The 26,787-nt window shown below is 38.4% G+C and overlaps 2 protein-coding genes and 1 long non-coding RNA gene across 5 annotated transcripts in view; 1 reads left to right on the forward strand and 2 right to left on the reverse strand.

The window, feature by feature from the left end:
* The first annotated feature begins 2,813 nt into the window (after positions 1-2,813).
* LOC147799766 (uncharacterized) lies at positions 2,814-13,702 on the forward strand. 2 transcript variants are annotated; one of them, XM_087133487.1, is made up of 2 exons: positions 2,814-2,981; positions 10,760-13,702. In XM_087133487.1, the coding sequence occupies exon 2, from the start codon at positions 10,799-10,801 to the stop codon at positions 11,576-11,578; it is 780 nt and encodes a 259-aa protein (XP_086989613.1). In that variant the 5' UTR covers positions 2,814-2,981; positions 10,760-10,798; the 3' UTR covers positions 11,579-13,702. The 2 variants fall into 2 exon arrangements, with proteins under 2 accessions (XP_086989613.1, XP_086989614.1); XM_087133488.1 differs by lacking the exon at positions 2,814-2,981 and adding an exon at positions 9,103-10,581.
* Positions 13,703-14,835: 1,133 nt separating this feature from the next.
* LOC110987409 (uncharacterized) lies at positions 14,836-16,971 on the reverse strand. Its single transcript, XR_002599267.2, has 2 exons — positions 16,679-16,971; positions 14,836-16,508 (listed from the first exon to the last, which is right to left on the reverse strand). It is a non-coding gene; the product is annotated as an uncharacterized LOC110987409 (long non-coding RNA).
* A 6,317-nt stretch (positions 16,972-23,288) lies between these two features.
* Positions 23,289-26,787, reverse strand: part of LOC110987410 (uncharacterized) — a 33,206-nt gene continuing 29,707 nt past the window's right edge. For both annotated transcript variants that reach the window (XM_022250122.2, XM_087132633.1), the window contains exon 4: positions 23,289-26,383. The gene's annotated coding sequence lies outside the window, so the exon portion shown is untranslated. The remainder of the gene's footprint in view (positions 26,384-26,787) is intronic.

The raw sequence follows: 26,787 nt of genomic DNA on the forward strand, positions 1-26,787 counted from the left end.
CTGCTTTGCCCTCAGATGGGAGCCCATGAATCTACAGAGATGATCCTGGGCATACTTACACAATGAATTTCACAATTTCTTGGCCCACGCAGACACCACTTTCGAAGAATTTGTAGGAGTACTTTTTAAGTGCCTCTGCCTGGCGGAGAACTTTCCTTGAATTGAGACAGTGCACCTTACCGCTCGTTACAGTGCTTCGAAGATGCCTGGACATAATACAGAAATTGAGATTAATTGTAAGCGACCTGACGAAATTTTGCGTGATTGCGACAAGGTGGGAGCACTGATGGAGCACGCCGAAATGTTGATTCTTGCTATTGTTCTAATAAATCCTAACCAAAAAGACTTCCAAAAGTTATGTCATGCAGCGAAAAGATAGTGGAGACATACAAAGAAGACATGGACGTTAATAGGAAGTCCGCCCTCTCTGTAGTTTAAGGATATGGCTTACAAGGATAAAAGCACTTCCCTATACGCACTGTGCATTAAATTATTATGCAAATTACATGTAAAATGTAATTTGTTTTTTACTACAGAACTAAAAAATATAGGAATATGACGCTATCAGAGAGGTTGTGGGTATCACATTGTGTAAGGCTGGTAGATTTGAATAGCAAATACTTCTGATAAAAATAAGGTGTGTTTTTTAGTTGTCCAAGTTCAGAGAAAGGCGGTTTCTCATATTAGTTATGAATATCACCCACTATGTTGATCTTATACAGTGAGTGGATAACACACCTTCACTTATTAGAGCAGTGAGGGAGCTTAAACACTTTATATGTCAACTTGTCTGTCCACCGGCAAAACGCCATATAACAACTGAATGTCTACTAACCGAAATTATAATTAATAAAATATATACAAAAGTACTAAATGTGGGTCGTTGCACCATAATTACCTTTCTTGATCTAACTAAGTGTTTACAAAAAGGATTATAAATGGGAAACAATGGGAACCAGGACTATTTTTCAGGGTGACTTGATTTTTCTCCATTTGTGTAGGTAGTCGATAGCATTGTAATAAGTTGTGAAGCGCTCGAATCTACCAGAAGTAGAGTAGGCTTCAAAAAATCGACCGCCGTTACTTTGACTGGAACATTATTTTTATCATTATTATGTTTGATTTACCAAGGAGACCCAGTCACATATAATTGTGGTCTTCCATGGGGGCCCTGTGAAGTAAATTGAGTTAAAATAAATAAAAATAGGATTGTTAACAGCAATGGTACAATGTACTCAATTATATAATGGTGAAATTAGTTTCATTTCACTTCGTTTATTTCATTCTTATCGTGGCCCAACAAGCCAAATTACAGCTTCTAATTAAAATTCATGTAAAAATACATTAAAAGTACATCCAAACAACAACAACAACAACAAAAACCAGCACAACCGCATAAAACACCAGTCATGATTATAATCATTAAAACATCTTAACACTAAGACTATAATTAAAACCAAACGTAAAAGTAAATAGAATATTTATAACATGCATTGGGAATAAAAATCAAAATAAAATCGTCTTAAAATATTGCAAAGAGGTAAAAGGATGAAATGTAATAAGATTTGGTTTTAGATCGCTAAATTGGAACAAAAATGGATGTTACATTTCAACAAAGCTTGTTTTTAAACACAAAGACAACGAAATCATATTTTGTGGTATTAATTTCCACATTCAGATGAGGGGTAAATTGTTTTAATTCCTTCCTACAGTTTCCTTGTACCAAACACAAGCAAGCGGACTTTAAAGTTACTATTAAATTTTTGAACTTTCATCGATTCATCAACTTTTATTAATTTATAGTACTTAAAATGGGAGATTAAAAACAGTACTTTTGCTAACACAACACATGAAATACCCCACAGCTTTGGAAGCTCAAACCAAATATAGTATAGCCGGGAGAGTCGACCCGTGTTCAGATGTTAATTAAAATAGACTCCATCCAATAGGTTCACGACAAAAAAATATGTACTTGCTCTTCAAAGTGCCCTGCACTGTATTGGTGGTTTGTGACAAGTGAACGCATGGATGCATGAGAGGTCAAAGAGCCTGGGGATTTCAATCCATTTGATGAAAAAGTGTGTGTTAGTTTTCCTTTCACCTTCACTTCATTTTTCTTTTGCCTGCTGAAATTTCCTACATCATAGCCGATTGTAAAGTTAAAATGATATCATCGTTGAAGTTTTGTCCAAAATGGCAACACAAATCAGCTAAAAATATGCCTGGGCGTTGCAAGAATTTGTTGGGGGGGCAACCGCCTAAAACAATAACATTTAACAGCTGGAAGAGGTCCAATTTAAGCAAATAATTATGTTCTATTTCATTTCTTATTTTCATTTCTTTGGCTGCTTTCTTTTCTTTTTTTTCTGTTTTTTTTTTTTTTTTGTTCTTTAAAGGGTCCCCCCTTGTGGTTAAACTATAAATGAAAAGGCACCGTAATCCTTTCAACAGGCAATCTACTGGAGAGTCAAAGTAGTCTACCCCACTTGCGGATATGGACATTCATACCCCCAACAGAGATTTTGTAAATCAAGCTTGGATGAAATGTAAACATCCCCATTTGTTCCAATTCGCGGCAAGATAGTATCTCGAAAAAAATTTGTTTGCGAGTGGCCCTTATACGCTTCCGTCTCATTACAATGCTGAAGCGTATGAAAATTGTCCCCACTGTTTTCAGGGGAGAATACGTAAATGAGGAAGTAGTAGTGAGAGTCTGTCTGTGATTGGTCAGTACGTACAATTTATTGCCGGCGCGACCAATGTAAGATGTTGTTACTAGGTAAGCAAGAACGGCGGAATATGATGTCCTCGCCCCGCTATATAATTAAGCCAGTGCTTTTCACACGGCAGGAACAAAACACACAAGCAAGGCAGCGTGAAACGTCGGTGGTTTATCTAATCAAACAGCATGAACCATCAAAACAAGATGTACCGTGTGGAGAATAAGGTCGCCTGACTCAAACTCGACACAGTAAATTAAGGTAAGATATTTCTCGTGATTGATAAATTTGGGAGGTTGCCCGGCATCGTTTAAGTCGTGGTCATTTTGCACAACGTCATGTGAGAAAGAATAGGTTAGTAGCCTTAAAAGCTTTCTGCCATTAACCGAAAACGCGCTTTTTGCAGACACACTAGTGTGAGTAAAAATAAATAATAAATCACAAAATGTATCAGCTTCTTATTAAATTTTGGATGTAGAAAACAGACGAATGGATATTCTGGCTGTTTGTGAAAAATGTAAAACAAATCATTGGTGGTTATTGATTTTGGATTTTGCCCTGCCCAACGTGTATTATAATACTGAATACTCAGTTTTTACCTCGAAGGCTTGTGAAAAAACCACAAGCGTACTCAGGTTCAAACCCACGATTTCCTTATAAATAAATCATTGGTGGACCTGGTGTTCTTAAAAGAGTCACTGTAACCTACCTCTGTTGATTTGCTTAGTCACAGTTGCATTTGCATGCAAATGAATTATGTGCTCCATGTCAGCGGCTACTATAATTGAGTACTTCCATTGTAATTCACGTCTCACATAACGTCTGATGACGTAATGGTTTGCAAGCACACTGTAATCGACTCCTACTTAATCTTGAGTAGAGGACAAACAGGCCGAACTGCAACTGGATGTAAACGTAAAAGGTCCTGGACATTTGAATACAACTCACCCTAAAATGCATCAATATGACTTTTTTGACACCATAAAGGTGACGAATGGCGTGAACTTAAACAAACTGGCTCTTGTGAATTCTTAGAGTCAAAAGACTGTAAGTACAAACACGATCAGCACAGATTGTCGGGACTGCGAGAACTGAAATTATTACATTACCCCAGTATTTAAAGAGATTCTTAAAGAGATTTTATTGAAGACGGCAAGAACTATTTCATGGAACGATTATTTTTATCACCTGACGTTATGGTTTGCAAGCACACTGTAGTCACTCTTCACTGTGAACATCACCTGCACTCATCTCTACAATTCCTACTCTGAACAGAGGACATTTCATTGTTCATTTGATGCCAACAGAAATAGCAGGAAGGGAGGTGAAATACATGCCATGTATAGGAGCTCTACCTCTTGAAATGTTTCCCACTCTCCGCTAAAATAGAATATCCACTATGACGTCATTTGGCATGAACTTGGCATGTAAATTTACTGGGCTCTTGAAACGAACACGTTGTTTATTAAACAGGTCTTCAAGGCCAGGATAAAATCTTTCTCAAGAGGCTAAATCCAGACCTCTTTGTGCTTCAATAAAGATAACACATACTGCATGAAAACACGGCAGATGGTGAGGTGACAACGCCTTTTAGTACCGTCGCATATCATGTTTATTATATTTCCCTTGGGCATCGGCTTAGCTTTCAGAGAGGCCTTACTTATCCATTTCCTGTTAAAGGAGGCAGTCCACATGAAATTTATACATCTTCAAGATGAAGACAACCAGAACCAAAAGATGCCTATTGAATCGTGCAAAATAAATAATTTTTGTTACCCGTGTGAGGACAGATTATAAGGAGCGTCAATTAGAAGTAACAAAAACATCGACACAGATCGTAATTATTCATGAAACCATAACACCAACGCAGAGTTGGCACATTTGAGAAATCCTATCACAGAATTGTTTAATTAATCATACAAATCGATTATTCCTCCTGCATATCAATGCATAGTCATACCTGTCCTAAATGTATCGATGAATTTGTAATTATTGTTGTGATACTTGGACATTTTGCACCTGTGCAAGACTGGTCCCGCATTGCTTTGACAGTGCCTACATCATCATCAGGTATCATTTAAACGTTTCAGGTCGTCTATAAGAAATAACTGAGCTATACACTATTAATTTATGCTCCATCTTTGGCGCTGAAACATAAATGGTGACCTGCAAAATCAATTTAATTTTTTCCACGTAAAGAACAGACGAACCATTTTATTCAAATAAATTATGTAGGCTCGCAGCCGAGTTTCTTTCAGCAGGGATTTTTTTTTTCAACTGTAGTGAATCAGTTTGATCAAAGTATAATGATACTACTACATGTGTTTACAATATCAACAAGACACCTTAGTTATTCCAGGTGCAAGAAGTTGATTTTGAAAAGCTTCTTCGCTCTTTTTACCTCATTTGGGTACTTTTTTATACTACTCTTGAGCATGTAGCGTGTGCATGTATTTAAGCGTCATCTGAGAAAGACGATTTACAGAGGTAACATAGTACTTGTCCTGAGAATCACAGAGCTTTGAAGGGTCGTTGAGGTTCGAAGACGAGGGAAGTTACGGAGTTGTCTTAGATCGCCAATCGCATGCCGCAAGGCGTGATATATAAAGAGATAATTATTGGAATATGTATGCCATCAAAACCATTGTGCTGTAAAAGAACTAGCAGCATTATAATGCCTTTTGCACACGAGTTCCTAAATACTAAGTACTCAAAAAAACGAAAGCAGACAGACAAATCACAGACTATGGTGGCCTTTACGAGGTTGAAAATTCTTTTTAAAATACTTGACGTCACACTCATGTACATAAAATGTGAAGTATTTGCTTTTTGCTTTCATCCATACCATTGTAGTATACAATTTGCTGAAAATTTGGCTGACTGTAAACGATGGTTTCCATTTAATATAATCATAAGAGTACGGGTAGGGCGATAATGCCCCAAAATATTAATTATAGGCCTACAGTCTGTCCGTTTACATTTCGCAAACAGTGCAAGTCGCATTTTGTTTGAGTGAGCATCTGGAATCCACGTGATAAAATCGCAGTTTATGATCTCGAAGTGCACCTGCAATTTGTCGAAAACTGTTGGTTGGACATTGAGTTCTTGAAATTGTATCCTATTAACTGTGTTTAATAAGGAACAATGATTTACAGTTGCAATATGCAGAGCACATTTGTAAAGTCATATAATGACGTCACATCATTAGATTTGTCCAGTCCCAGGACAACGTATTGCATTATCGACGTGTGTGTCAGAGCGCGTCAGTTCTACAAACCTCTGTCTCTTGGTCACTCGCGCCTTGAAAAAAACCGGAAATGGCGGAAGTGCCTTGCGGCATGTCGTCTGCTGCACATATTACCATCGCATGAATTCCCTCATCCAATTTCTCCTGATGTAGAGAAACTAGTATCACACTGGCCAGACAAAATCAGTCCCGGGTTTCATTCAAAAATTTTATGTATCGTTCCCAGATACCAAACCAAGGATACCTTAGTCACCATTGATTTTATGAGTAATTACTCTGAGTCATGCGTTGTCACGTTTACACAGTAATAAATGGTTAGAATGTTGTTTCACACGGCAGATAACCCCTCCATGTAAGAACTTCTTAGTGTGGCATACAATTTACCACAAATGTTATTTTTAAGGTCAACTGTGATGGAAACTGCACTGGGAAAAGACCTGCAGGCATTAACGACATTCCCTTGAACACGTTCCCACACTAAGCTATTTTTTTTGTTATGTTGAACAAAATATAAGGAATGGGATCTTTAGTGATTGGATATTAGCTACAAAAACAGCTGCTGATGTATGAATAAGTTTTACAAGTATCAGTCATATAGGAAACTGATGTAAACTTTAGAAAGCGCGCCAAGTGTTCATCTGACGGTATCGTAATTTCTTGGTCACTTCAGCAAAACTAAGGTTTGACATACTTCTTGAATCAGATGGCTCAGTATTTAATGTGTGTTTTATTGTAACGGTGTTCAGTACATTGAAAACCACTAATTACAATTTACTAAAGAAGAAAAATCGACTACAGAAAGCTGATACTTCGGTATATTATAATACACATATGCACGTGCATGGTTGCGGCCAAAGGTTTTCTGTTATGTTGATTTTGGCTCATTCTGTACCATGGCAACCGAGTGATGAATAACATGAGTTGCCTGTGGATTATTTGCTCAGGTTTATGGAAGTTCTATGCCGCGGCTGGAAAACCAACAAAACAACCTACCTTTACGTGTACTGAAGCTCAAAGATATTACACTTGCCAATAATTAAAATATCTCAACTCAGCGAGACGAAGGGTAAACCCAGTCAGGGGAAAAAGAAGGAGCACACTCATTTTGCAATCGTTACTTCAAAAGCAACAATTAACCTTAAGTTAAAAGGAGATTCACAATCGTTGGACAGAAAGAGGGTTTGCTTCAAGGGTCATGCATATCTCCAACAATAATAATTTCCCAGTATGCGCGTCAAGCCAAGCCGTCCTTTCTTTGTTTTCTCAATGCTTACATTATTAGCTCTGGCACGCAGGATCGTGACGATGTTATCAAAATGTCTTCAGCTAAAACTGTTTACTGGCAGACGAAAAGTCAGTGACCGAAGTCCTCGTGTTCCTTCTATTTTCAAAGCCTTCATCCAATAGTCCAGAGGGTTAAACCTGATACTTGAATATTGGAGAATCAAATATGTGATTTTTATTTGCATTGAATGGACGTAGGCCCTAATTAAATTCAAGCATGGGACTGAAATTCGTTTCGTGATGAAATCTGTGAGATTTTTTAACATTTGGATACCATTTGTATAATTTGTTATCAGAAATCAACCAAACATACAGCTTTTGATTTATAAATCCTTTGCCAAAATCATTATTTTGGATCACAAATTTATGCACCCCCTCCCTTGAGAGTGCACGTGCTAATGTATATCCAGTCCCTGTAATGTAGGTTGTACTACTGCGGGAGATATCTTCTTGCTCGCCGGGCCATTCTTTGTATTAGCACTTGGTACTAAGACCATTGACTTATGCAGTTTTTGAAATGCTTTGAAGCTGATTTCCACTGGTGTGATATTTTTCTTTCTTTAAAATTGTAATTATCTAAATTATGTTATTGTCTTCAGAGATCACGAATTAGCGCTTTTTATAACCGTGTTGTAAATGAACCTGCAAACCGTCATAACTGTAGCCCTGCACGTGGAATATTGTCTTGAACAAAAGCCTATACAGTTTTGTAACCCTAATGTCGAAATTCGTCCACAGTCAGCTTGAAAAACAACTTAGATGAATCTGCAAATTAACAGGAAAATTTAATGAGCCCACTAACAGAATTTTAGCTATTCTTAAAGACAGAAAAGACTTAAAATTAAGGCAATAAAGATATTTTAATCACATTTCATTGGAGAGGCCCTTCACTGTCATACTTAAATAAATACACAGTGAAAGTAAACGCAAATGGAAATCGCCAAACCTAAATACTGCCGACGATATGTATTCATTTTTTCCGAGACCTTTATAAGCTTTCTACTCGTAAACGCATTATGGCCTCTGTGTATCAAGTTCAAGATCAATAACTTTTGTTATTGTGTTTGTTATTTATTTATCCACCCATTCTTACATTGACATTAACAACAACAGTTGACATATCATGGACATTATGATAAATAAAAAATAACAGATAAGTAAATATGCATTGACATAATAGAGTAATTAAAAACGAAAAACAAGTGTTATATGACAGTCGGTTAACCTTAACATTGGTTTGGTAACATAATAAATTATTAGGTTCTTTCTGACAAATCAAAGTAAAATATAAAAATAAACAATTACTTTTGAGATTCATCAAATTAAGTCGTATTTTTACCATCCACGTATGTCCCTCCGTCTACCCTTCGGTCTCTACCTAATAATATCTATCTGCATCATCATATCCACGTTGCCATGCCAAATTTCTCGGTGACATAATCCGTGCAATTCCAATAATTTAGAATTAATACGCACTTTTAATCTTTCCAACTACGTTACGACCATAAAGTTACCTCGATTTCAAGGCAATCATCCCGACAGGAACCCCATTTTTTCTTTAATATCTTCCGTTCAAGAAAAACTCGTATTGCTTAATTCCCCACGCGTAGGCTTTTCGAGGATCAACCAATACGATTCCAGTGAAACCGCGTCATTGGTAATGAATTGTAGACCCCGCACTGGATCATAGCAGGAATTTTTGAAGTACAAAAATGTTTTGCCGCCAGCATGATAAGACTCTAATTGGATCACAGCGTCAGTGCTGATTCTTTTGCTGAAATGTTAAACTATTATAATTTTACCAGTTTTAAATCATCTTTGCTTTGGCTCGCCATAGGAAATTGATAGGAAATAGTCTACCAATAGGCGTGTCTATTAACCTTAATTTCATAAAAATAAATTCACAAAAATTGCAGTAAAGTTCAAAACCAGAAAATATAGCACATACGCTGTGATCTCATTTATTTTTTCCTGCTCTTAGCAAAGAAATATTTTAATCATGTTTTGGTATATAAAAGTGGTTTTGCAGCTAACTTTAAATATAGTACATGTACAAATGCTTTATAAAACAAGCTGCATAATTATTAATTAACCCGTCTGAGCATGAGTACGCACATAACAGGTGTCCTCTTCATTACAATTTAACAGCTGAGGGTTTCACACTGAAAACTATACGCATAAAGTTAATTATATTTACTGTACACTGATTCAGGTTTACGTATTTTATACGAACGACTGGAAGGTTTTGCACTTAAAGCATGCCTTATTAATCAAACTACATGCATGTTTCTTGTTTCCCCAAATGTGAAAATCCTATATTATAGTGAAGTAAAACAAACGAAAAAGTCACAGGATGAAATGTTAACATGACATCAAATAGCTCCTGATCTTTCATACTAAAATACAACAAATGGTGTATTCGTACTGAAAATGATTCATTTCCGTGCAAGAAAAAATTAAGAGGGAACCGAGACAAGCCAATTCTATGTGTCGAATATCCAAAATTTGAGAATATTTCATTTTAGCAAATTATGGTGTTGAAATTTATGCAATAATTATGAGTTCCTCCAGCTATTGTATCACAAACTGCTCATGAATATGATAATTCGCATTAGGCTGAAGAACAAAAGGCACCCCTAAAAAGGCATAGTTAAATTTTAAAATTGTGTTGCATATTGTGTTAAACACAAGGATACAATAGTCTTAACTCTTATGAGACTGCCACCAATAAAAACGGGCCCTTTACCATCCAGCATCAAAGAACTTAATTATAAAGTACTCACCAACCATGCTGTACTCTCGTTAGCTTTAATGAGACTTCACAATTTTGGCCTTTAGGAAATCATTGCGTGGAAATGCGATAGCAAGAGAGCCTAATTTATGCGGGCGTAATGATGAATCACGATGAATATTCGTGCGCACTCCTTCATGGTTCAGACGCACGTGCATCATGTAAATTGGTTCGTGGAGGTGTAAAGGCGGGTGGTAAGTATAGACAGAGATGTGTTGATACCTAGTCGTTCATATCTCAAGATGGCACGGCTCATTTGTTGTATGTTCAACATCGTTTGACTGGACACAGAATTGAACACGTCACTTCTAAGAACTCTCCATGCATCTTGTGATGCGGGCATCGCTTCGAAGCTTTGTTCTGTTACAAGCATTTTGACAACATTTTTACAACATTTTGACTTAACTGCAAGGAGTTTGAGGCGATCACAACATCTCCGTGAACGACAGACTTCAAAATTGTCTGCAAACATTGTCTTTGGTACGCACATATGACCACTTGCCGTGTAACAGTTGACGGGGCGTTGGAGAAAAAATCTGGTATGAATGCCTGCCTGTTGATTAATTCTATTTTTTTCTTCCAGCAGGACTCTCAATTTTCATGATATTTCCATATCAGCTCGAGGATTTAGAGCCGTACCTCTTGGTTCAAACCCTAGCTTATAAATTTTACTTCGTTTTCATCTTTTTACTGTTTTGATTTTATTTTCTGTTCCAGTCGTGGCTTCCAGACAAACACCTAGACGACTACAGAATCATGAAACTCCATCATTTGATGGATAACAAAATAGGCATAGCTAGTGGCGGAATCAACGAGCGACATGATCCACCCAGCGCACGTGCAGCTGATGTGGAAGTTAGCATGGCAGGGACACTGGATAATTTAGAGGTGAATGCTAATGAGGTTTTCTGTGCACGCGAAGTTGCTGCGTCACCTAAATCACCTTTCGAGGATGTTTATTTTGGAAATAGTGGGGAACTGCTTGAGACTTCTGGGTTAATGACTGAGGACTCTGGGATCTCAGAAAACTCACTCAGCCTAACAGAAGAATTAGAAGTTGAGAAAATTTTGAATGACATCACAGAAAGGGATGAGTCAGTAGATGACGTCACAGACTCTGAGGAGTCCATTGGCTCAAACGGTAGAGGTGGTTCTGAAACCTTTCGGGACGCATCAATTCAGCCCAGCAACAAATCGCGGACTATCGGTCAGATCAGAGAAAGCCTGGAACAAAAAGTAAGGCGTCTTCGAGACGAGAAGGCAGCTGTGGATGAAAAGATTCGATTGGCTCAAGAAGAGGAGGACATGCGCAGGCGTGAGAAAATTAAGTTGAAACAGCAGCTTGTTGTCCATAGAAGGGACCGTCTGAAAAAAGTAATCACTGACTTGAAAAGGAAACTTGAGGACCAAAGTATTCGTTTGCAAGTCACGTACAGTACTCTTATATCATTGCAGAGAAATGTTTTTCGTCACAGAAGCTTTTCCCGTTCGAGGACAGAGAATTCCAGAGACTCGTCGTTGGAGGCGCCATTTTGAGGTAGTGAAACACTCTTGCCAGTGAAATTAATCGGTGGCGATGTAAGGCCATCACCGCTCTTGTAAACAAGTTAATTTTCAGTTTTGTTTTTTAGACCATGGTTTTTTGCTTGACCGTTCAGAATTATTTGCAGAAATTCAATACAGTTACTTGCTTATTTGCAGTATTCAGCTGGTCTGCAGAAAGACGAGCTTACACTAATCACTATTAAGCTCATAAAGGAAAATTATTTAAAAAGCCCTACAAAGAGTTTAGTCCTTTTTCATTACATTTACATTACTCTGCAAGTAACAATTGTAATGGTTGACAAATTTAATTGAATTAAAAACAACATATTAAAACTTAGGTAATCTTCATTTTTAGTTTGTTTATGTTTCTATGCAATTTCACATGAATACAATTCGTTAATTTCTTTATTATTTTTACGGGACTTTGTAATCGACAAGTTTGAGTTGCCAACTTAAGAAATTATAGTGTCATAGTCTTTTAAGCATGGAGATGTTGGACTGAATTTGTACTATTTGCCTACCATGCCCTCCTTATACCGCAAACTAAAACTGGTGTAAAATTAGAAAGGTGCCCCTCGTTCAGGACATAAAATGCACTTTGGACGACAGAAACAAACTGCATTTGCATCAGTGACAGGGCGTCTGTTTAGTCAAATCCCACATAACCTATAGATGAATACCTGTTGTAATTCATATTCCATGTCTTAATGTACCCCAGTGTCGTAACATATAAATTGCATTTCTGTCAAATTCTGAGTTCCCGGTGAAATGATGAATTTCTTTCAAATTATTTGACAGTTAAAGGTTACAATAGGGGTTAAAACATCTTGCTGCTATGAGTGTTGCCTATAAATGACACACTCAGTGTATCTGGCCGTTTTTTGTTAATTACTTCATTTAGATCACACATATTACACAAGTTTGCACATTGTGGAATATGTGGTTATCAGATTCGAGTTCATGAAACTGCAAGACGGGTCAAAGTCAATAGGCGTTTCTGAGCAGAGATGGATTGGAAGCTCCCCCTTTCCAGGGAGGTGAGCCAATTATGGAAATATATTTTTCTTTAAGGTAAATGTAAGGTATCCAATGATAGAAACCATAAAAGGATTACAAAATGAGTTTATAAATTGAACATTTGACTGTTTTGGTTAGAAAAAACTCTATATACAAATATCTATCTTTGGTTTGAAAAAAATAGGAGATACACGTCCTTATTTTAAAGAACAGTTGTTCGTGTAAGAGAATCTAAAAGGTGCGCCCTCTGCAGATGAGGTGCATCATTAGTCAGATGGGCCAAGGGCTAATGGGAGGGCGGGGGGCACGGGGACCATTCCTTCTCAAAAGAGCCCAAAATATTATTTTTCGAACAATACGAGTAAGACTATTTTTAGGGTCAATCTCATTCCCTTCCTTCTAGCGGCGTGTAAAAAGCCCCAAAATGTCGCCTGGCTGATCAGAAAGGCATTAAAAGGTTCCACAGAAAAACTTTCCCGGTAATTTTCCCCAAAAACGAACCCCCCCCCCAAAAAAACTGATGTTGGATCTGCCTTTGACGGGGTCGTGTAACAAATAAATATCAGCAATAACAGAAATCACTGTTTATCTTCATTTAATGAAGATAATTTGATGGAAAATACTCATTGTATGGAGGGCACAGCTCTCTTTTTTTAAACAGCGCCCTCGCGGGAGCACTTGGAATAATAGTTCCGAAAGGTTTGACTTCCTTCTTACAAATTGAATTAGAGTACGCTGCATCGGGTCAAAAGGGTACGTGAAATCCCTTGCTGGACTGCTTGGTCAACCGGCCGATCCGAATTAGAGGAAACGGTTATAAATTTCCTATATTGCTTGTGTTTTTGTTTGACAGTGTGTGAATTACTCACCTCAGACCTATGACAGACTTGCCAGTTGATACCGGCTACAAAGTTCCAATGTATTACTTTTATTGTCCTTTGACAAGAACAATTATTCATATCATTGTGGCAGTCCAAAAGTATACCCCATCATTTTAATTAAAGTGCGAAGTTTTATCTTTCATTTTCCCTCCGTGTGTTTTGACAAAATGTCACGAAAGTGTATGAATAAAACTTATTGAATAGTCTAAGAGCCGTATTTGACAATACTCATATATATGTAAGCCCTGTTTGTTCAAGACATTGTATAAAGCCTACTGAAGGAAATACGTTTAGGGCAGCAGGCCAAAATTCGATGTGACAAAATCTTAAGGTTTCAAACTTGTTTCTACCAAGAAGCATATTTAAATTGGACGTTTGGATTTATTTACAACAGGAAATCCATGCATTTTCATTACATCAATACCAACATGTTGTCCCGCGTTAATAACCTCTTAGTTAAAATCCCAAGAGGATTTTTCAGGCGGATAACTACTAAGTACGAGGCACTTAAAATTGCAGTGTGAAGGTATTCAATGTTTAGTCATTTTAATTCAAGCTTTTTACAGTTTCTGGGACGACGGTTTTAATGTGTTCTACAATGTACCTGGATAGTAGACCATGAAATCTTTTCTGGACAATTTTCAAACCAGGGAGATTTTTATGATTTCCTTTCCTTTGCATATTAATTTTAGACTTTTTGTGAGCAGGAAGAGGAGATATTTCTTTTATACACAAAAGGGGGAAGGTACAACCTTTATGAACAACTTCCGGTATGGAAAATAAGGGCTCACCGTCTTAAAATGTAATGTGACGAGGAAAATAATAGGGTTTCAGGCACGGATCCAGAAGAGGGATTTAAGGGGAATCACTGACATCCCAAAAATAAAATGGAAAAACTGAAATAACAATTACAGTAATAATAAAATAAATTGACATCCTATTATACTGTACAAAAGTACGTGCATCAGTACAATGTAAGGGTACCCAACAATCGAACATCAAAGAGAATCTGACAAGCCTATCCACCAGGACAAATTCTTGGATCCGCTCCTGGGTTGACCTTTTCTGAGTGACAGCCCCCCCTCCCTCATTTTGAGAAACAACCAACGCTCATTTACGCGATTCACCATGGCGCTTTGACCTAACATTCATTGGGCAGAACTTGCAAAGTAGATACAAGAAATTATTCCCTATTGGAAATACATACAAAATGCGGCCTTACCTGCCTTCACGGTGATACACAGGCCGTGATTTAGGATGTTCATTCCCTCGGCGTGCACTACGCGGAATACACAAAAATGTGCCGCCCGCCGTGGTAAGACATACGAACTCTAATATGACAGTTGAATGATGAGTTGTTTGGGACCAATTCTTTGCCATTTAGGGGGATTTGTTGAGCCAAACAGGCCCGAATTCAGGATGATATCTTGCCCTTGTATTAGACAGAGGCGCTAATCGAGAGCTGTAGCAGCACACGCGGCGTCCTGTTGTGTTCATCTTGTGTTGGTCAGCGCTGCATTAACGCAGCTTAGACACTTTTGAAGCCCACAGGTTTATTGCGTAATTAATATGGCCAAATGCAAATGATTTATGCAAGAATCTGTGGTTACACGGTTTTTGAAGCGCACTTTCCCCCTCGTTCTTAAAATGATTGCATGATATTGATGTGATGTACTGCATAACAAACATACCGACCGAGTAACCTCCCTTGGTCTTCTTGGGATATTATAGAACACAAGGAACACACTGAGGTTTTCTTGCAGCGAAATACAACGAAATTACCCTTTCGGTTAGCTTCATAATTTCAAAGTATTAGATGTTATCCATTCTATTTAGATTGCTTTCTTTTGGGGGGCATACACCCTGCACCCTGCAAAAGTATTGAAATAAATGACGATCAGCTGGAAGAACTGGATGCATGACCTCCATGGCAAGTCTAACTTCACCTCAAGCCAAGAGAACCTCCCCAACCAGCTAATTTTAGCTTGGAGTTGATAAATTCAAGATGCAGACTTTCATGATAGACGACACAGGATGAAAGGCAATTGGGCGGAAGCTGGTTGGTTCAACGCCAAATACGAACTACTTTTACAGGAAACACTCCGTCTCCGCATTCAATTTGCTTGTAGTTGTTCTGAGAATCAAAAATAAAAGTGGTTGCTAAATCCAGAGATTGCTCAGTATGTGCAGGCTCAGTGGCATTTTGAAATGACAACTACTTCATGTTCATTTATTCAGTGATTCACTACAAATCTACCAGGAAAACATGACGGGGGCTCTAAACTAACAAAAGTACCCGTAAAAAACAACAATACTTTTTGGAACTTTAGAAAGGTTTTTGCCAAAATTTGCTTTAGAACACGTATGTTCATGGCGCTCATTGCATGTTAGTGTATCGTCAGCTCAAATAAATCGACACGGAAACTTTTCTATATAAAGTCTACCTATTTACAATTCATTTATTATTTAAAAATTTACACAGAATTTACAAAACACCGGTGACAACCAATCCGCGTCTCTTAAAAACCAAGTGTCATGGACAGCTTATTCCTGCACAAGTTGCATATATGATACTTCTTCCGGATTCCTTTTTTTAAAGATACACTGCACTATTCCATCACTTGTGAACAACCCAAGAATATCATACGTTAAATATCCCTTATTCCAAGAACTACTCTGGTGCACCACAGATTCTGATAATTTACACTTGTGCACCACTCAGTTATGAATTACAATTGTGCACCACTTTATTTTAAGTATTATTCTTGTGCACCACTCGGTTATAATTACAATTGTGCACCACAGTTTCCGATAATTTACACTTGTACACAATTGTAGGGACTACACTTGACCGCAGAGCCCAATGTTCTTGGGCCATCTGAATGGCGTTCAGGGGTCCAAGTCGATCCACCGGTCATCCAGTTCAAGGAGTCGAGTCTTGACCGTGGAAGCACCTCCTCTGGATTCCCCCTCGGACAGCCACTCGGAAAAAACTCTCAATGCTGAAAGCCCAGAATTACTATCTGAAATTTCAAATACAACATAATATATCCCCTGATAATACCCTGGTTGAAAATTTAGCCGAACATTGCCACAATCTGAAATACTATTTGTGAATACATGTACAAGAATACGTCCACTCGATGGATAAATACCAAGGAAATAGATCGGTGACAATTGTGATTTAACTCACAGTTGGGCAGCAAGTTCCTCCGCTCGTGGTCCCCAGCTAACCAGCAAACCTTCCGTTGAGCCTGAATGCCCAAGCAGAGTAAGGCTTGCAATGCTGCACTACACGGCATCTAATATTGCCAAGGTCGAGTTGCAAAAAGCAGTGGGATGAAACACCCAAACTTGTGCAGTCAGTAACAACGCAGCAGAGCAACAGAGCGGGACAGACGTGACAAGTCAAGAGTTCTAGTGAGAGAGAGACTCCAATCACGCCCCACATGCACTTTTATATTTCCCACACATATAGCCTACACACTCAAGTAACCAAACATAAAAGAACCACACCTAACCAAAGAATGCCCACTGCATGCCAGTCCCCTTGCATTCACACTGCAAAGAATATTCACCAAACAAAACAGATAAAGAAACACACACAGAAGGCTCCAACCCCTTGTTGTATGGAGGATTGGAAAAGACATCCCTTAAAATTAGGGAAAAACAGCTAAAACGAAGAATTGATACTAGCTGTTACATTTCCAAAGTGCGCATGCGCAAGATTTGCACTTGATAACGGAATAGGAACAGGCTGTCTGATTTCGCGCGCTCTGATTGCAAAATAAGGTTTCATCTTTTTCAATGGATTTCCAGGAAACGGAGCATAAATAGTGAATTTTTCAGGACAAACGCAAATCAGTAGCATTGATTTTGTACCCTGTCTTAAAAAAGTAATGAAAATTTAGTTTTCAAATAACCCAAAAATTATTATCTAGCTTATCTAGCTATGCACTTCCATAACACTGATGAACACACTGTTTCCTTCTGAATTTAAAATATCTCAATCTAATTTGTCACCTTGTTCCAATACGGGCGATTCACAAAAGTGCTTCTCCAAGAGTTTACAACGTGGGGTTGACCAATCACAACGCGCGAAATCTGTCAACCCTTTCCAAACGTGTATTGGGTCGACAGATTTTGCATATCGTGATTGGTCAATGCGTTGCAACTCTTGGAGGTGCACTATCGTGAATCTTCCGTTGCCTCTCACTTTCTCAGTGGAAGAATGAATGAGTCGCACTTAGTCCAGTATACGCAGAGTTTATCATTTTTATTTCTGATCCCATGAGACCCCATGGGCTGTTCAGTGCCGGTTTTTGGTATCAGTCTAATGACTTGACCAACCTGATTCCGGATGGATATTCATGCACGCAACACACTGCATATTCATACTTTCCATAGATAGCGCCAGTAGTAGCTCACGCTACATAACAGACTCATCCATTTTATATATAGGGATGTCTATATTTAATTAGTGCCACTTTTTTCATATCTTGCATTAATATCCCTTTTAATACGATGCTTAAAGACAAAGTATATTTATTTTGGCAGGGAGCCCCATATGTTGTGCACAAAGGGCTTGCAGATTGTTCAAGTCGGTAACTGGGTCAGTATAATAGAGATCGGTGACTGGGCACCGCCGAACACACATATTGGGGGAGCGAGGTTGCACTGACTGTTCCCGCGTGTTAACGTTATTCAATGTACGCCCAACTCATGGCCGAACCCAACAGCGTTCGCATCGCGACGGTGATCGCGAGGGGTGCATCCTGGTAATTAGGCCAGAAATATGTCCGCCAAGCTCACTAATAAAAGTTATAGACTCAAAATATTCTATATTAGAGGGTCCTGAGAGCCATGGAACTGAGGAATTCAAGAAATATGAGACTGGACCTCTGGGCCGGACTCAGGGCTTCCAATTCCGAGCAATGTGGATGCAATCGGGGTTAAAAGTGGCACTATTTAAGCCATTTTGCTGAGGGAGGGTTTTTCAAAATGGCTACTTTTCTGGACAGGGACATTTTCTGCATTTTGGGGGTGGTCTGCTTCTGGTGAGAATTTCTCAAAAATTCATTGGTCAACCCCCCGAAAATTGAAAGGAAAATGAAAGAGGACACGTGGAACATGATTTTTCTGTGCAGCCTAAACACCTGTGAGAGTTGTGAGTATTTTTAAAATATTTGTGAAGTATGGGGATTTATCACTGCTGTCTATGGGAATTTATTTGTAGTGGTGCTAGAAAATGGGGATTTATCACTGCTGTCTATGGGAATTTATTTGTAGTGGTGCACCCCGAGGAGGAAGGTGGACTACACCCGGCCAATTACCGACTTCATGTCAATTCTAGTGCTGGGGAGGACGCAACGACTTTGACGTCTTGGTACCGCACTGGTCCGTCTCCACAGCAGCGGAAGTGAACAGGAAATGTCAATAATTTAACAATTCTCCTTTATGAAATGGTATCAGTACAACGAAATCGGTACAATCTAAAAGAAAGCCATCACCTTCGTGCTGTTTATACCATTTTGGTAATAAAAATGGATACAAAATGGTTTTGAATATTCGTGCACCGTTTGATCGATACGATTTTGGTGTGCTTCAAGTGACTTGATTATTAAAAATTTTATCCGGCGGATTAAAAATAAATGCCTGAAATCAATGCATTACAAGGGTGAATCTTTAATATGGTGCTAGATTTTTGTCTCAAAAAAATCATTTTCTATTGAAAATTAATTAATGAAATTAGTGCAAAATTTTGCAAGTTCTATTTTCCAATGTTAGAAGGGTCCGTAAAATCCACTTTTTTACACTGTTCTGAGATTTACCGTTATTTAAAAGTCTCACTAATAGGGAAAAATTGTGTGTTGTTCGTGGTGTTTTGTTTCGATCTTCCCGAAATTTATTTATGCTTCTACACTTTGGTATTTTACGAGGTCAGTCGTTGAACAATCCCGCGCTATAACGTCGTCTGCTGGCACGAAAAAACAGTGCTGCTTGCTTGAAAATGAAGTGCGCATATGTAATGAACGTTGTCTCTATGAGGCATGAACATACGTGTGAAGTATTGCCATAGCAGTCAAGTACAAAGATTAACAGTAAAACAGGCCCCCACCCCGTTATGCATTATGAGGAAGAGATGTCTGGAGTTTAGGTTTCACGAGAATTGTAAGGACTACGTTCGGTAATACCGTATGCCATGGGCGCGACCATACGGTTCACTGATGCAGGGACGTGGTTTTGGAGACGGCTCAGAATCCTACGACGCTTTGATACTTAGGCAAATCCAGGTTAAGTTGGGGTGGCTCCAGTCATAGAAGAAGGACGCACGAGTTGGAACTGCCCGGACTGTAACATCTGGCCAATTACCGTTTTCTAGCATGCCTGGTATGTCCATAGCCAGAGTACAGCGAACGCTTGCTGCACACCATCTGTTTCACTTGTGAGGTTTTTTTCGCAAGCTCTCGGACAAGCACTGAGCATGCAGTGCTTATTAATATACGTTGGGTACGGGCAAACCGTTATATATAATTAACATCTCCCCAACGCAAAAAAAAAAATACATCTTGAAAATAGTTCGCGGTACCCGCTGCTTCATTTGACTCGGACCGGCCAGCCGACCCCTGCAAGCTCGGTGGTCGAGTGATTAAGACATCTGCACTAGTAAGCAGGAGGTCGTGGGTTCGAGTCCCACCCGAGTAAGCTTGTGAGGTTTTTTTCGCAAGCTCTCGGACAAGCACTGAGCATGCAGTGCTTATTAATATACGTTGGGTACGGGCAAACCGTTATATATAATCATCTGTTTCACAACCACGAAACCCTTTTGTACCCTGTATGATCGCCACTGCAATTTGTCGCTGGCAATCTACATCCTTAAACTTTGTGCACTGAGGTACAGGAAATTGAATATTCATGCTTGTTGTGCTTGGTATGATCTCATGACAACATCAAAACATCAAAAATGTTTGCGCAGTTGCTTGCACTACGTTGTGTGCCTTAAATCTATTTTGTGCCGTAATTGCCCTTAAGCTAACTGAGCGCTTTCTTCTGGAGTTATTTCTGGATAAATAGCCCGGTTGTGTACAAGATTTTGTGTTTTGTTTGAATCATTTTTATTATGGCATTTGTACAAAAGCCTGCTTTATGAGATTTCATGATCACTCCATGTGATAGGATAACACATTTTTTTTTACTTGTGAACTGTAAAGCCTTCCAGTAAAAGTCAACATTTTGTTGGCCAGTCTTGGAAACTGGTGTTTTGGAGGGAGGAGAATAAAATTACGAACTTTGCATGGATAATGGAACAATGTATCAAAATTTAAAAAGTTTATTTACGATGGCAAAAGTAGGTCTAATATCAGGGATTTTTATCGCTCTATTTCCTGGTCACAACAATAATTTCTATTTAATTGCAAGCAAAAAACTACAAGTATTACTAAAATATTACTGACCCCACTTGCCCGGCTCAGATGCAGGCAGTAGTCAGGCATTTTCGGAATGTTTTCTATTATTCGTCTAACTCGGCTGCGACCATCACTGAACACTCTGACGTGCCAGAGTTGCAACCCCTTCTGTGTCCTTCCGCTATGCTCCAATTGCTAAAAGTGGCCCCTCCCACCAATAAAACGCATCGATCACAGATCAAAAGGCAAAAAATGTACGCTGAGTTCAAGTTGAAAGGTATGTTTTGCCCCCATGGGGGTGCTGTTCTAACAGGGAACACAACATATTCAATTTTGAGGGGAGATCGTTTTTCAATACAACAGAAGTGATGCCAGCAAACGTGATCTTCAGCGTTACTAAATTGATTTTATGTAACCGAATCGGGAGGACAAGCCCAATCATTACTGCTTGATTTGCACTATCAAGACACCACAATATCGTTTTTAAAGGTATTCTAAAACTGCTTTGACTGTATATCTATAAACGCCAGAGATCAGCCCAAATAAATGTAAATCATGCGATAAAACTTTGTCACAGTGTTTACCCAGTACACAGGCACAGGACTGGCAATGACACCACTTACATAATTTCCTGTAGTTTTTCACACTCTTGGTATTTCCTTCCGTGACAAACACAGCGCTCAGTGGGACCACCTTTCATCTGCAGTTGACGTACCATAGATACCTCAAAATTTACTTACGTCCGTGCACATTCCATCTCCCTAGACGATGCATAACCGTTACGCCTATTCGTTTACATTTAAAGATCTTTCATAGATTTGTTCGTTCATTCATTATGGGATTTAGTTATTATGCATTTCCTTTGAAGTTGGCTTAAGAGCAATTCAGTAAACCCAATTTGAAGATTTTAAAAAAGTGGTATGCTTTGAATAATGTATAATTATGGGCGGCTTTAACACATCGTCTAACCTTTGTATGGATTAAATGCCTTCCTTTAATGTGAAGGTCTGACGTGCAGGTCTAGGATACAGATAATACCGAAATCTTTTGGTTTGATGGTCCGCAGTATTTCTCTGTCTTGGAGCATTCCCTCCATTTAGGTATTTCAACAACATTATTCAAGCCACGCTGGCCGCGCTTGACTGACGTCATCGCAGGGGGCTCACCCTCAACGGCAGCTGCCTATGAAGCTGAGGAATTACTTTCCTGTGACGTTGAACGGAGGCGCAGAAGACCTATGGAATCCCGGGAGTTCCCGGATGTCAAAAGGAAGGATTTTACTATTAAAAGCCAATTTGAAAAGTTCGAAAGTTTCTGATTAGACCGCCAGGAGTCAAAAAGGTCAGATGCGATCTGTTGCTTGTACTTGATTGAATACAAGTTGTACCCACGGCGTTGAACTTGTCAAACTTTGATCAACTTGCATTCTGACTTTCTTGATTCTGTTGGGTGGATTCCAAAAAGGCTGATTCATGGATTCAGCTGTGCAAAGCGACATCTGAAAAAGGAAGCTATAAAAAGAACGCCACAAAGGTAAAAGATTAGTAGAAATCAGCGCAAAATTATTTTACAAATTTTCCTCATTTTTTATGAAAACATTGGCTGTCTATTTTTAAAAAAGGAAGTGTTAATGATTCCCGGTCAAGTACAAAATCTGCTATATAAAAAGCAAATGCGAAAATAAAGCAAAAACTACAAAAGAAATACATTTTGATGAAATGGCCGGTATATTCAATCTTAGAAACACTCACCTGGGGCGGATCCAGGATTTCCAAGGGGGCATAAAATAGGGAGGTTGGGTAACCCAAAGCAGAACTAGTTAGGTTTTTATGCCTTTGTACATTTACAGGTCTGGGTCCCTCCCTCTGTTTTCTTCCCCCGCCCTCTTTTTTTCTTTTTATTTATTTATATATTTACCTATATTTGGTGAAACGGAGGGGGGGCCTACGCCCCCACGCCTCCCCCGTGGATCCGCCCCTGCTAACTACGTGATTTTACAGAAACTAAACAAAGCGAAGGCAACAATTCTTTCAGTGCTTTAGGAACGGGTGAGATGACTCAACAACCCATTCCCCACTGGTTATAAAAGGGGAGCTTTAATATATCCCCATCCTCCCGGGATTTACGCCCATGACACTGCGCCTCAGCTGTGTGCAAATATTTTTTTCAGTTGTTGACAAACTCAAATGTTGGATAAAGCTTAAACTTGTCGATACAGGTCACAATCCGCAGGTCCCACATGCAACAAACAGGAAATTAAGTCAAAACAGCTAAGATTTGGGCCGCGTTTACAAAACTGTTGCCACATTAAGATTCCCTGGCTTTCACATGAAAATTGATACCAGATTTCTTCAGCTCATTATGATATACAACAAAAAGAAACCATGAAACGTAATGTTATGTTGTAAATATCGCCAAATATATTTCTGTATAATGTCTATACACACGATAGGGGTAAAACTACCACCAATAATGAAATAGAATACTAAATAGAAATATGAACATCTGCTAAAGTTCAGAACCACCACGCATATAGGAATCACACAACACAATCAATCCATATTTTACATCTTTTAAGTCTGATACATAACAAATTATTACTTTACATGAACATCATTTGTAACATAAGGAACAAAATTTCAGCTGTTGGTTTGAGGCCTTATACAAAGACAGTCGAGGGCGCTTCCATGATATATAGTTATATATATATATATATATATTAACGACAGAGAGAGCTTGGAGTGACGCCAGACCGTAAGCTGTTTCTGTGATTTCCCGCCCATTATAACTGATTATCCACCGCAACAAACTAAGCAGAAGTTGTCTTCCACATGAAAACTTGTTTAAAGCCTGGCTACGGTTGTTTTCAGTGTTTGATTTAGACAATGTCTGCAAACAATACTGACATAAACGTAGAATAAGGCCTAGGCTATAACACCGTGCTTTAGATCTACGGGGTAAGGCGCGCTACCGTGTTCCAAATGGCAATGGTACACTGGTACGGCATTGCTCTATTGCGTTCGGCGTTCAGCGCAACTGTCGCGCTTTTGACATACTCTTGCCAAACTCATTTTGATCAAGTTCGGCACGACAGTACAGCGACGAGCTAGACCCAAAGAGGGCGCTACTTTCTTGGCAACAGAGACTCCCGTGATCGGAACTGAGCTTCGCTGGGTTAACGAACGACTAGGAAATGCACGCGTCACGGTTCGCTAGTAACCAGCGCCCTGTTCGGACGCTGGGAAGAGTGGATGGCCTTGCAAAAAATTTTAGTGAAGCGAATACGTCACACGGGGTCACAGCTAGCATTGCAGGTAACTTTCTGCCAGGAGTGCCAGCGAAGTTTTGCGATTCGGTTATCAATTCGACAATCGGTTATTAATTCGGTATTTTTTTCTTTTTCTTCCTCATATTTCTTCCCCAATATGATTGTTAAGTAACAATCACTTACCTCTCCCATGAGTAAGTTAACGTTTCTGAATTACGGCAGCTCAAAGAAACATTTGTAGCAACATTTGAAAAGTCTACAGCTTAATTGGCAGTTAATAAAAAAAAATTGTCCTTACATGTTAACTACTGACGTCATTGTACCCATCCTTTCCTAACACCCTGTTACAATCAAACTAGTGCAGTTTTCTATCAAACGGTGAAAACGTGCAAACTAGAATTTCTCTTTCGTAAACATTTGCACTGTACATGTACGTTCACGTGTACATACACGCGTTTATATTCGCGGATAATTCTGTATAAGGTTACCGGGACTACACCAAAGGTCTAAAAAACAAAGCACACAGGTATAAAGTTACCTTTGAAGAACATGCCAGGTCTAAATTATCTAATTAAAGTACAGAAAATAATTTATATCTAAATAATTCCTAATGTTCATTGTTTGGGTACCTGTAGTTTCTACACTGGGCAGCACTAAAGCAAGAAAATAGAACTCGAGTGGCCGACAGAAATAAAGCTGCAAAATAATAAAAACTTAAATATCTGTGCAAGTTTTACTCTCACAGATATTTCAAGTCATTTGAAGTGTTCTCAAAGTTTGATTCAGAAAGGAAAAAACACAGGCGCACTGTTCAGCAAGGACGTAAAGTCATCGCTTATATCTTAACCCCTACATCTCTTTCACTAACATGTTGGCTGAGATCACGTTGAAATTACTTCAACTTATCACAGATGAAGAATAAAAGTTAATTTGTATGATATCATTCGTAGGTTTCTAGTCGAAAAAGTCAACAGGTGCATGTACATTGTATCTTTCACGTGATTTTGACATCAATGACATTCAGCTTTTTTTCTGGACAAGTCACTAAACCATTAGCTACCGCAAAGTACTTTTATATCATATTTCCAATTACAGAGCAAACGTGGAGCCAAATAATCGTTTAGAAAACTATACTTATATGTGTACGTTTACTTTTATATGTATCGCTGCTCTCAATGCCCCCAAAAATCTCTGATTCAAAAACAAACCTCTAAAAATCACGTCTGCAGATGTCCAATTTACAGACTTGAGAACAGAAGTATTGCAATTGAGTATCCCAATGGAAAGTGGCCTTTCTTGCATGAATAACACTTGAAATCTACATGTTACTTCAAATCTCTAATGATGAATGCATCTGTGTGTGTGCTGTTTTTCTCATGTTTACACTATCAAACTTTGGTCGATAAAACATCACATTTCGCATGAAGCAAAGTTCATAGATTTTTTACTTTTATAATTTCTGTCAAACTTCTGTTACTTTTATTAAAACTAAATTTGTTTCAATCAAAGTTCTTAATATGTGTACATGTATTAACCAATACTTTCGATACAAAAAATACACATTTTATTGTACAAAACACAATTTGATTGTGTTCATATGAAGAATTTCATTTAAGCAGAACTTTCTAGTACAGTATATTGGACACCTTTTTCAATAAAACTGTCTTAACCCATTTGCTTCACATTAAGCTGCAAAGTCCTGTCTACTCACACTTATTAACTCTGCACTCTACATGTATCTTCATAAAAACCATTCCAACCCTTAAAGCAATGAGATTACGTTCGGTGCAAGACCTTTTCTTCATGTAAAAAAGTGTAAAACTTAACCATCATGCCTTAGCTTGACACTTACTGGATAATAAAGACTAATTTTTTAGCTGTACAGACACCCGAAATTCGGTAGACTATTTTCAGTTACATGTATTTTACCATTTTTTTTCTTGAGAAACTGTTTATCATGTTTTTTCTCGAATAAAAAATATTCAAACTTTTATTTCACACTAGTTCACTTTGCTCACGAATTAGTCATGAGGTGTTTCATAATATACATGTAGGAAACTTGTGGTTGCTGCTATTGATGCTACTGACAATAGAAATCATTTACAGCCCTATTACGACCATGGCGTCCTGGAGTTCCTTGTTTACCTTCCATTTCACACCCACGTGCTCCTTAATTGTATCTGGTTCTCCTGTTGTAGCTAACACTTGTTTCCATTTGAAAGTGCTGGAAAAGGTGATAAAATTAAATCACTTGTGTGCATGTGATATGTGTACAAAGCTGTGATCAAAAGTTAATGTACATGTACACTTGGACTACAAGTATTTTCTTGTAAATTTTAAGAATGTACAGTACCTATTCTGGGCAAACAACCTTTTCTGTAGCACTGCTGATAACAACACATGTACATGTACGTGTACGTGTGTATTTGCATTTATATAAAGAAGGTAAATAAAGTACTTTATTAATCTGCAAATAAATGTACTGGGTACATTTAAATACATGCATTAAGTTCAAGCCTTAGACTTAACAGGTTGTAATTAATCAATTTCAATCGAAAAACTTGTGTCATATATTATTCAAATGCAATAAAATAAGAAATCATACAGCAACATTCATTCACAGGAAAA

The sequence above is a fragment of the Acanthaster planci genome, linkage group LG02 (assembly GCF_054643075.1).
Source record: "Acanthaster planci isolate LZ-2023a linkage group LG02, COTS_SCS, whole genome shotgun sequence".
Classification (NCBI taxonomy): domain Eukaryota; kingdom Metazoa; phylum Echinodermata; class Asteroidea; order Valvatida; family Acanthasteridae; genus Acanthaster; species Acanthaster planci.

What these genes read in the sequence shown, in the direction of transcription:
- LOC147799766 (XM_087133487.1), top strand. Translation starts at nt 10,799, where the DNA reads ATGAAACTCCATCATTTGATGGATAACAAAATAGGCATAGCTAGTGGC.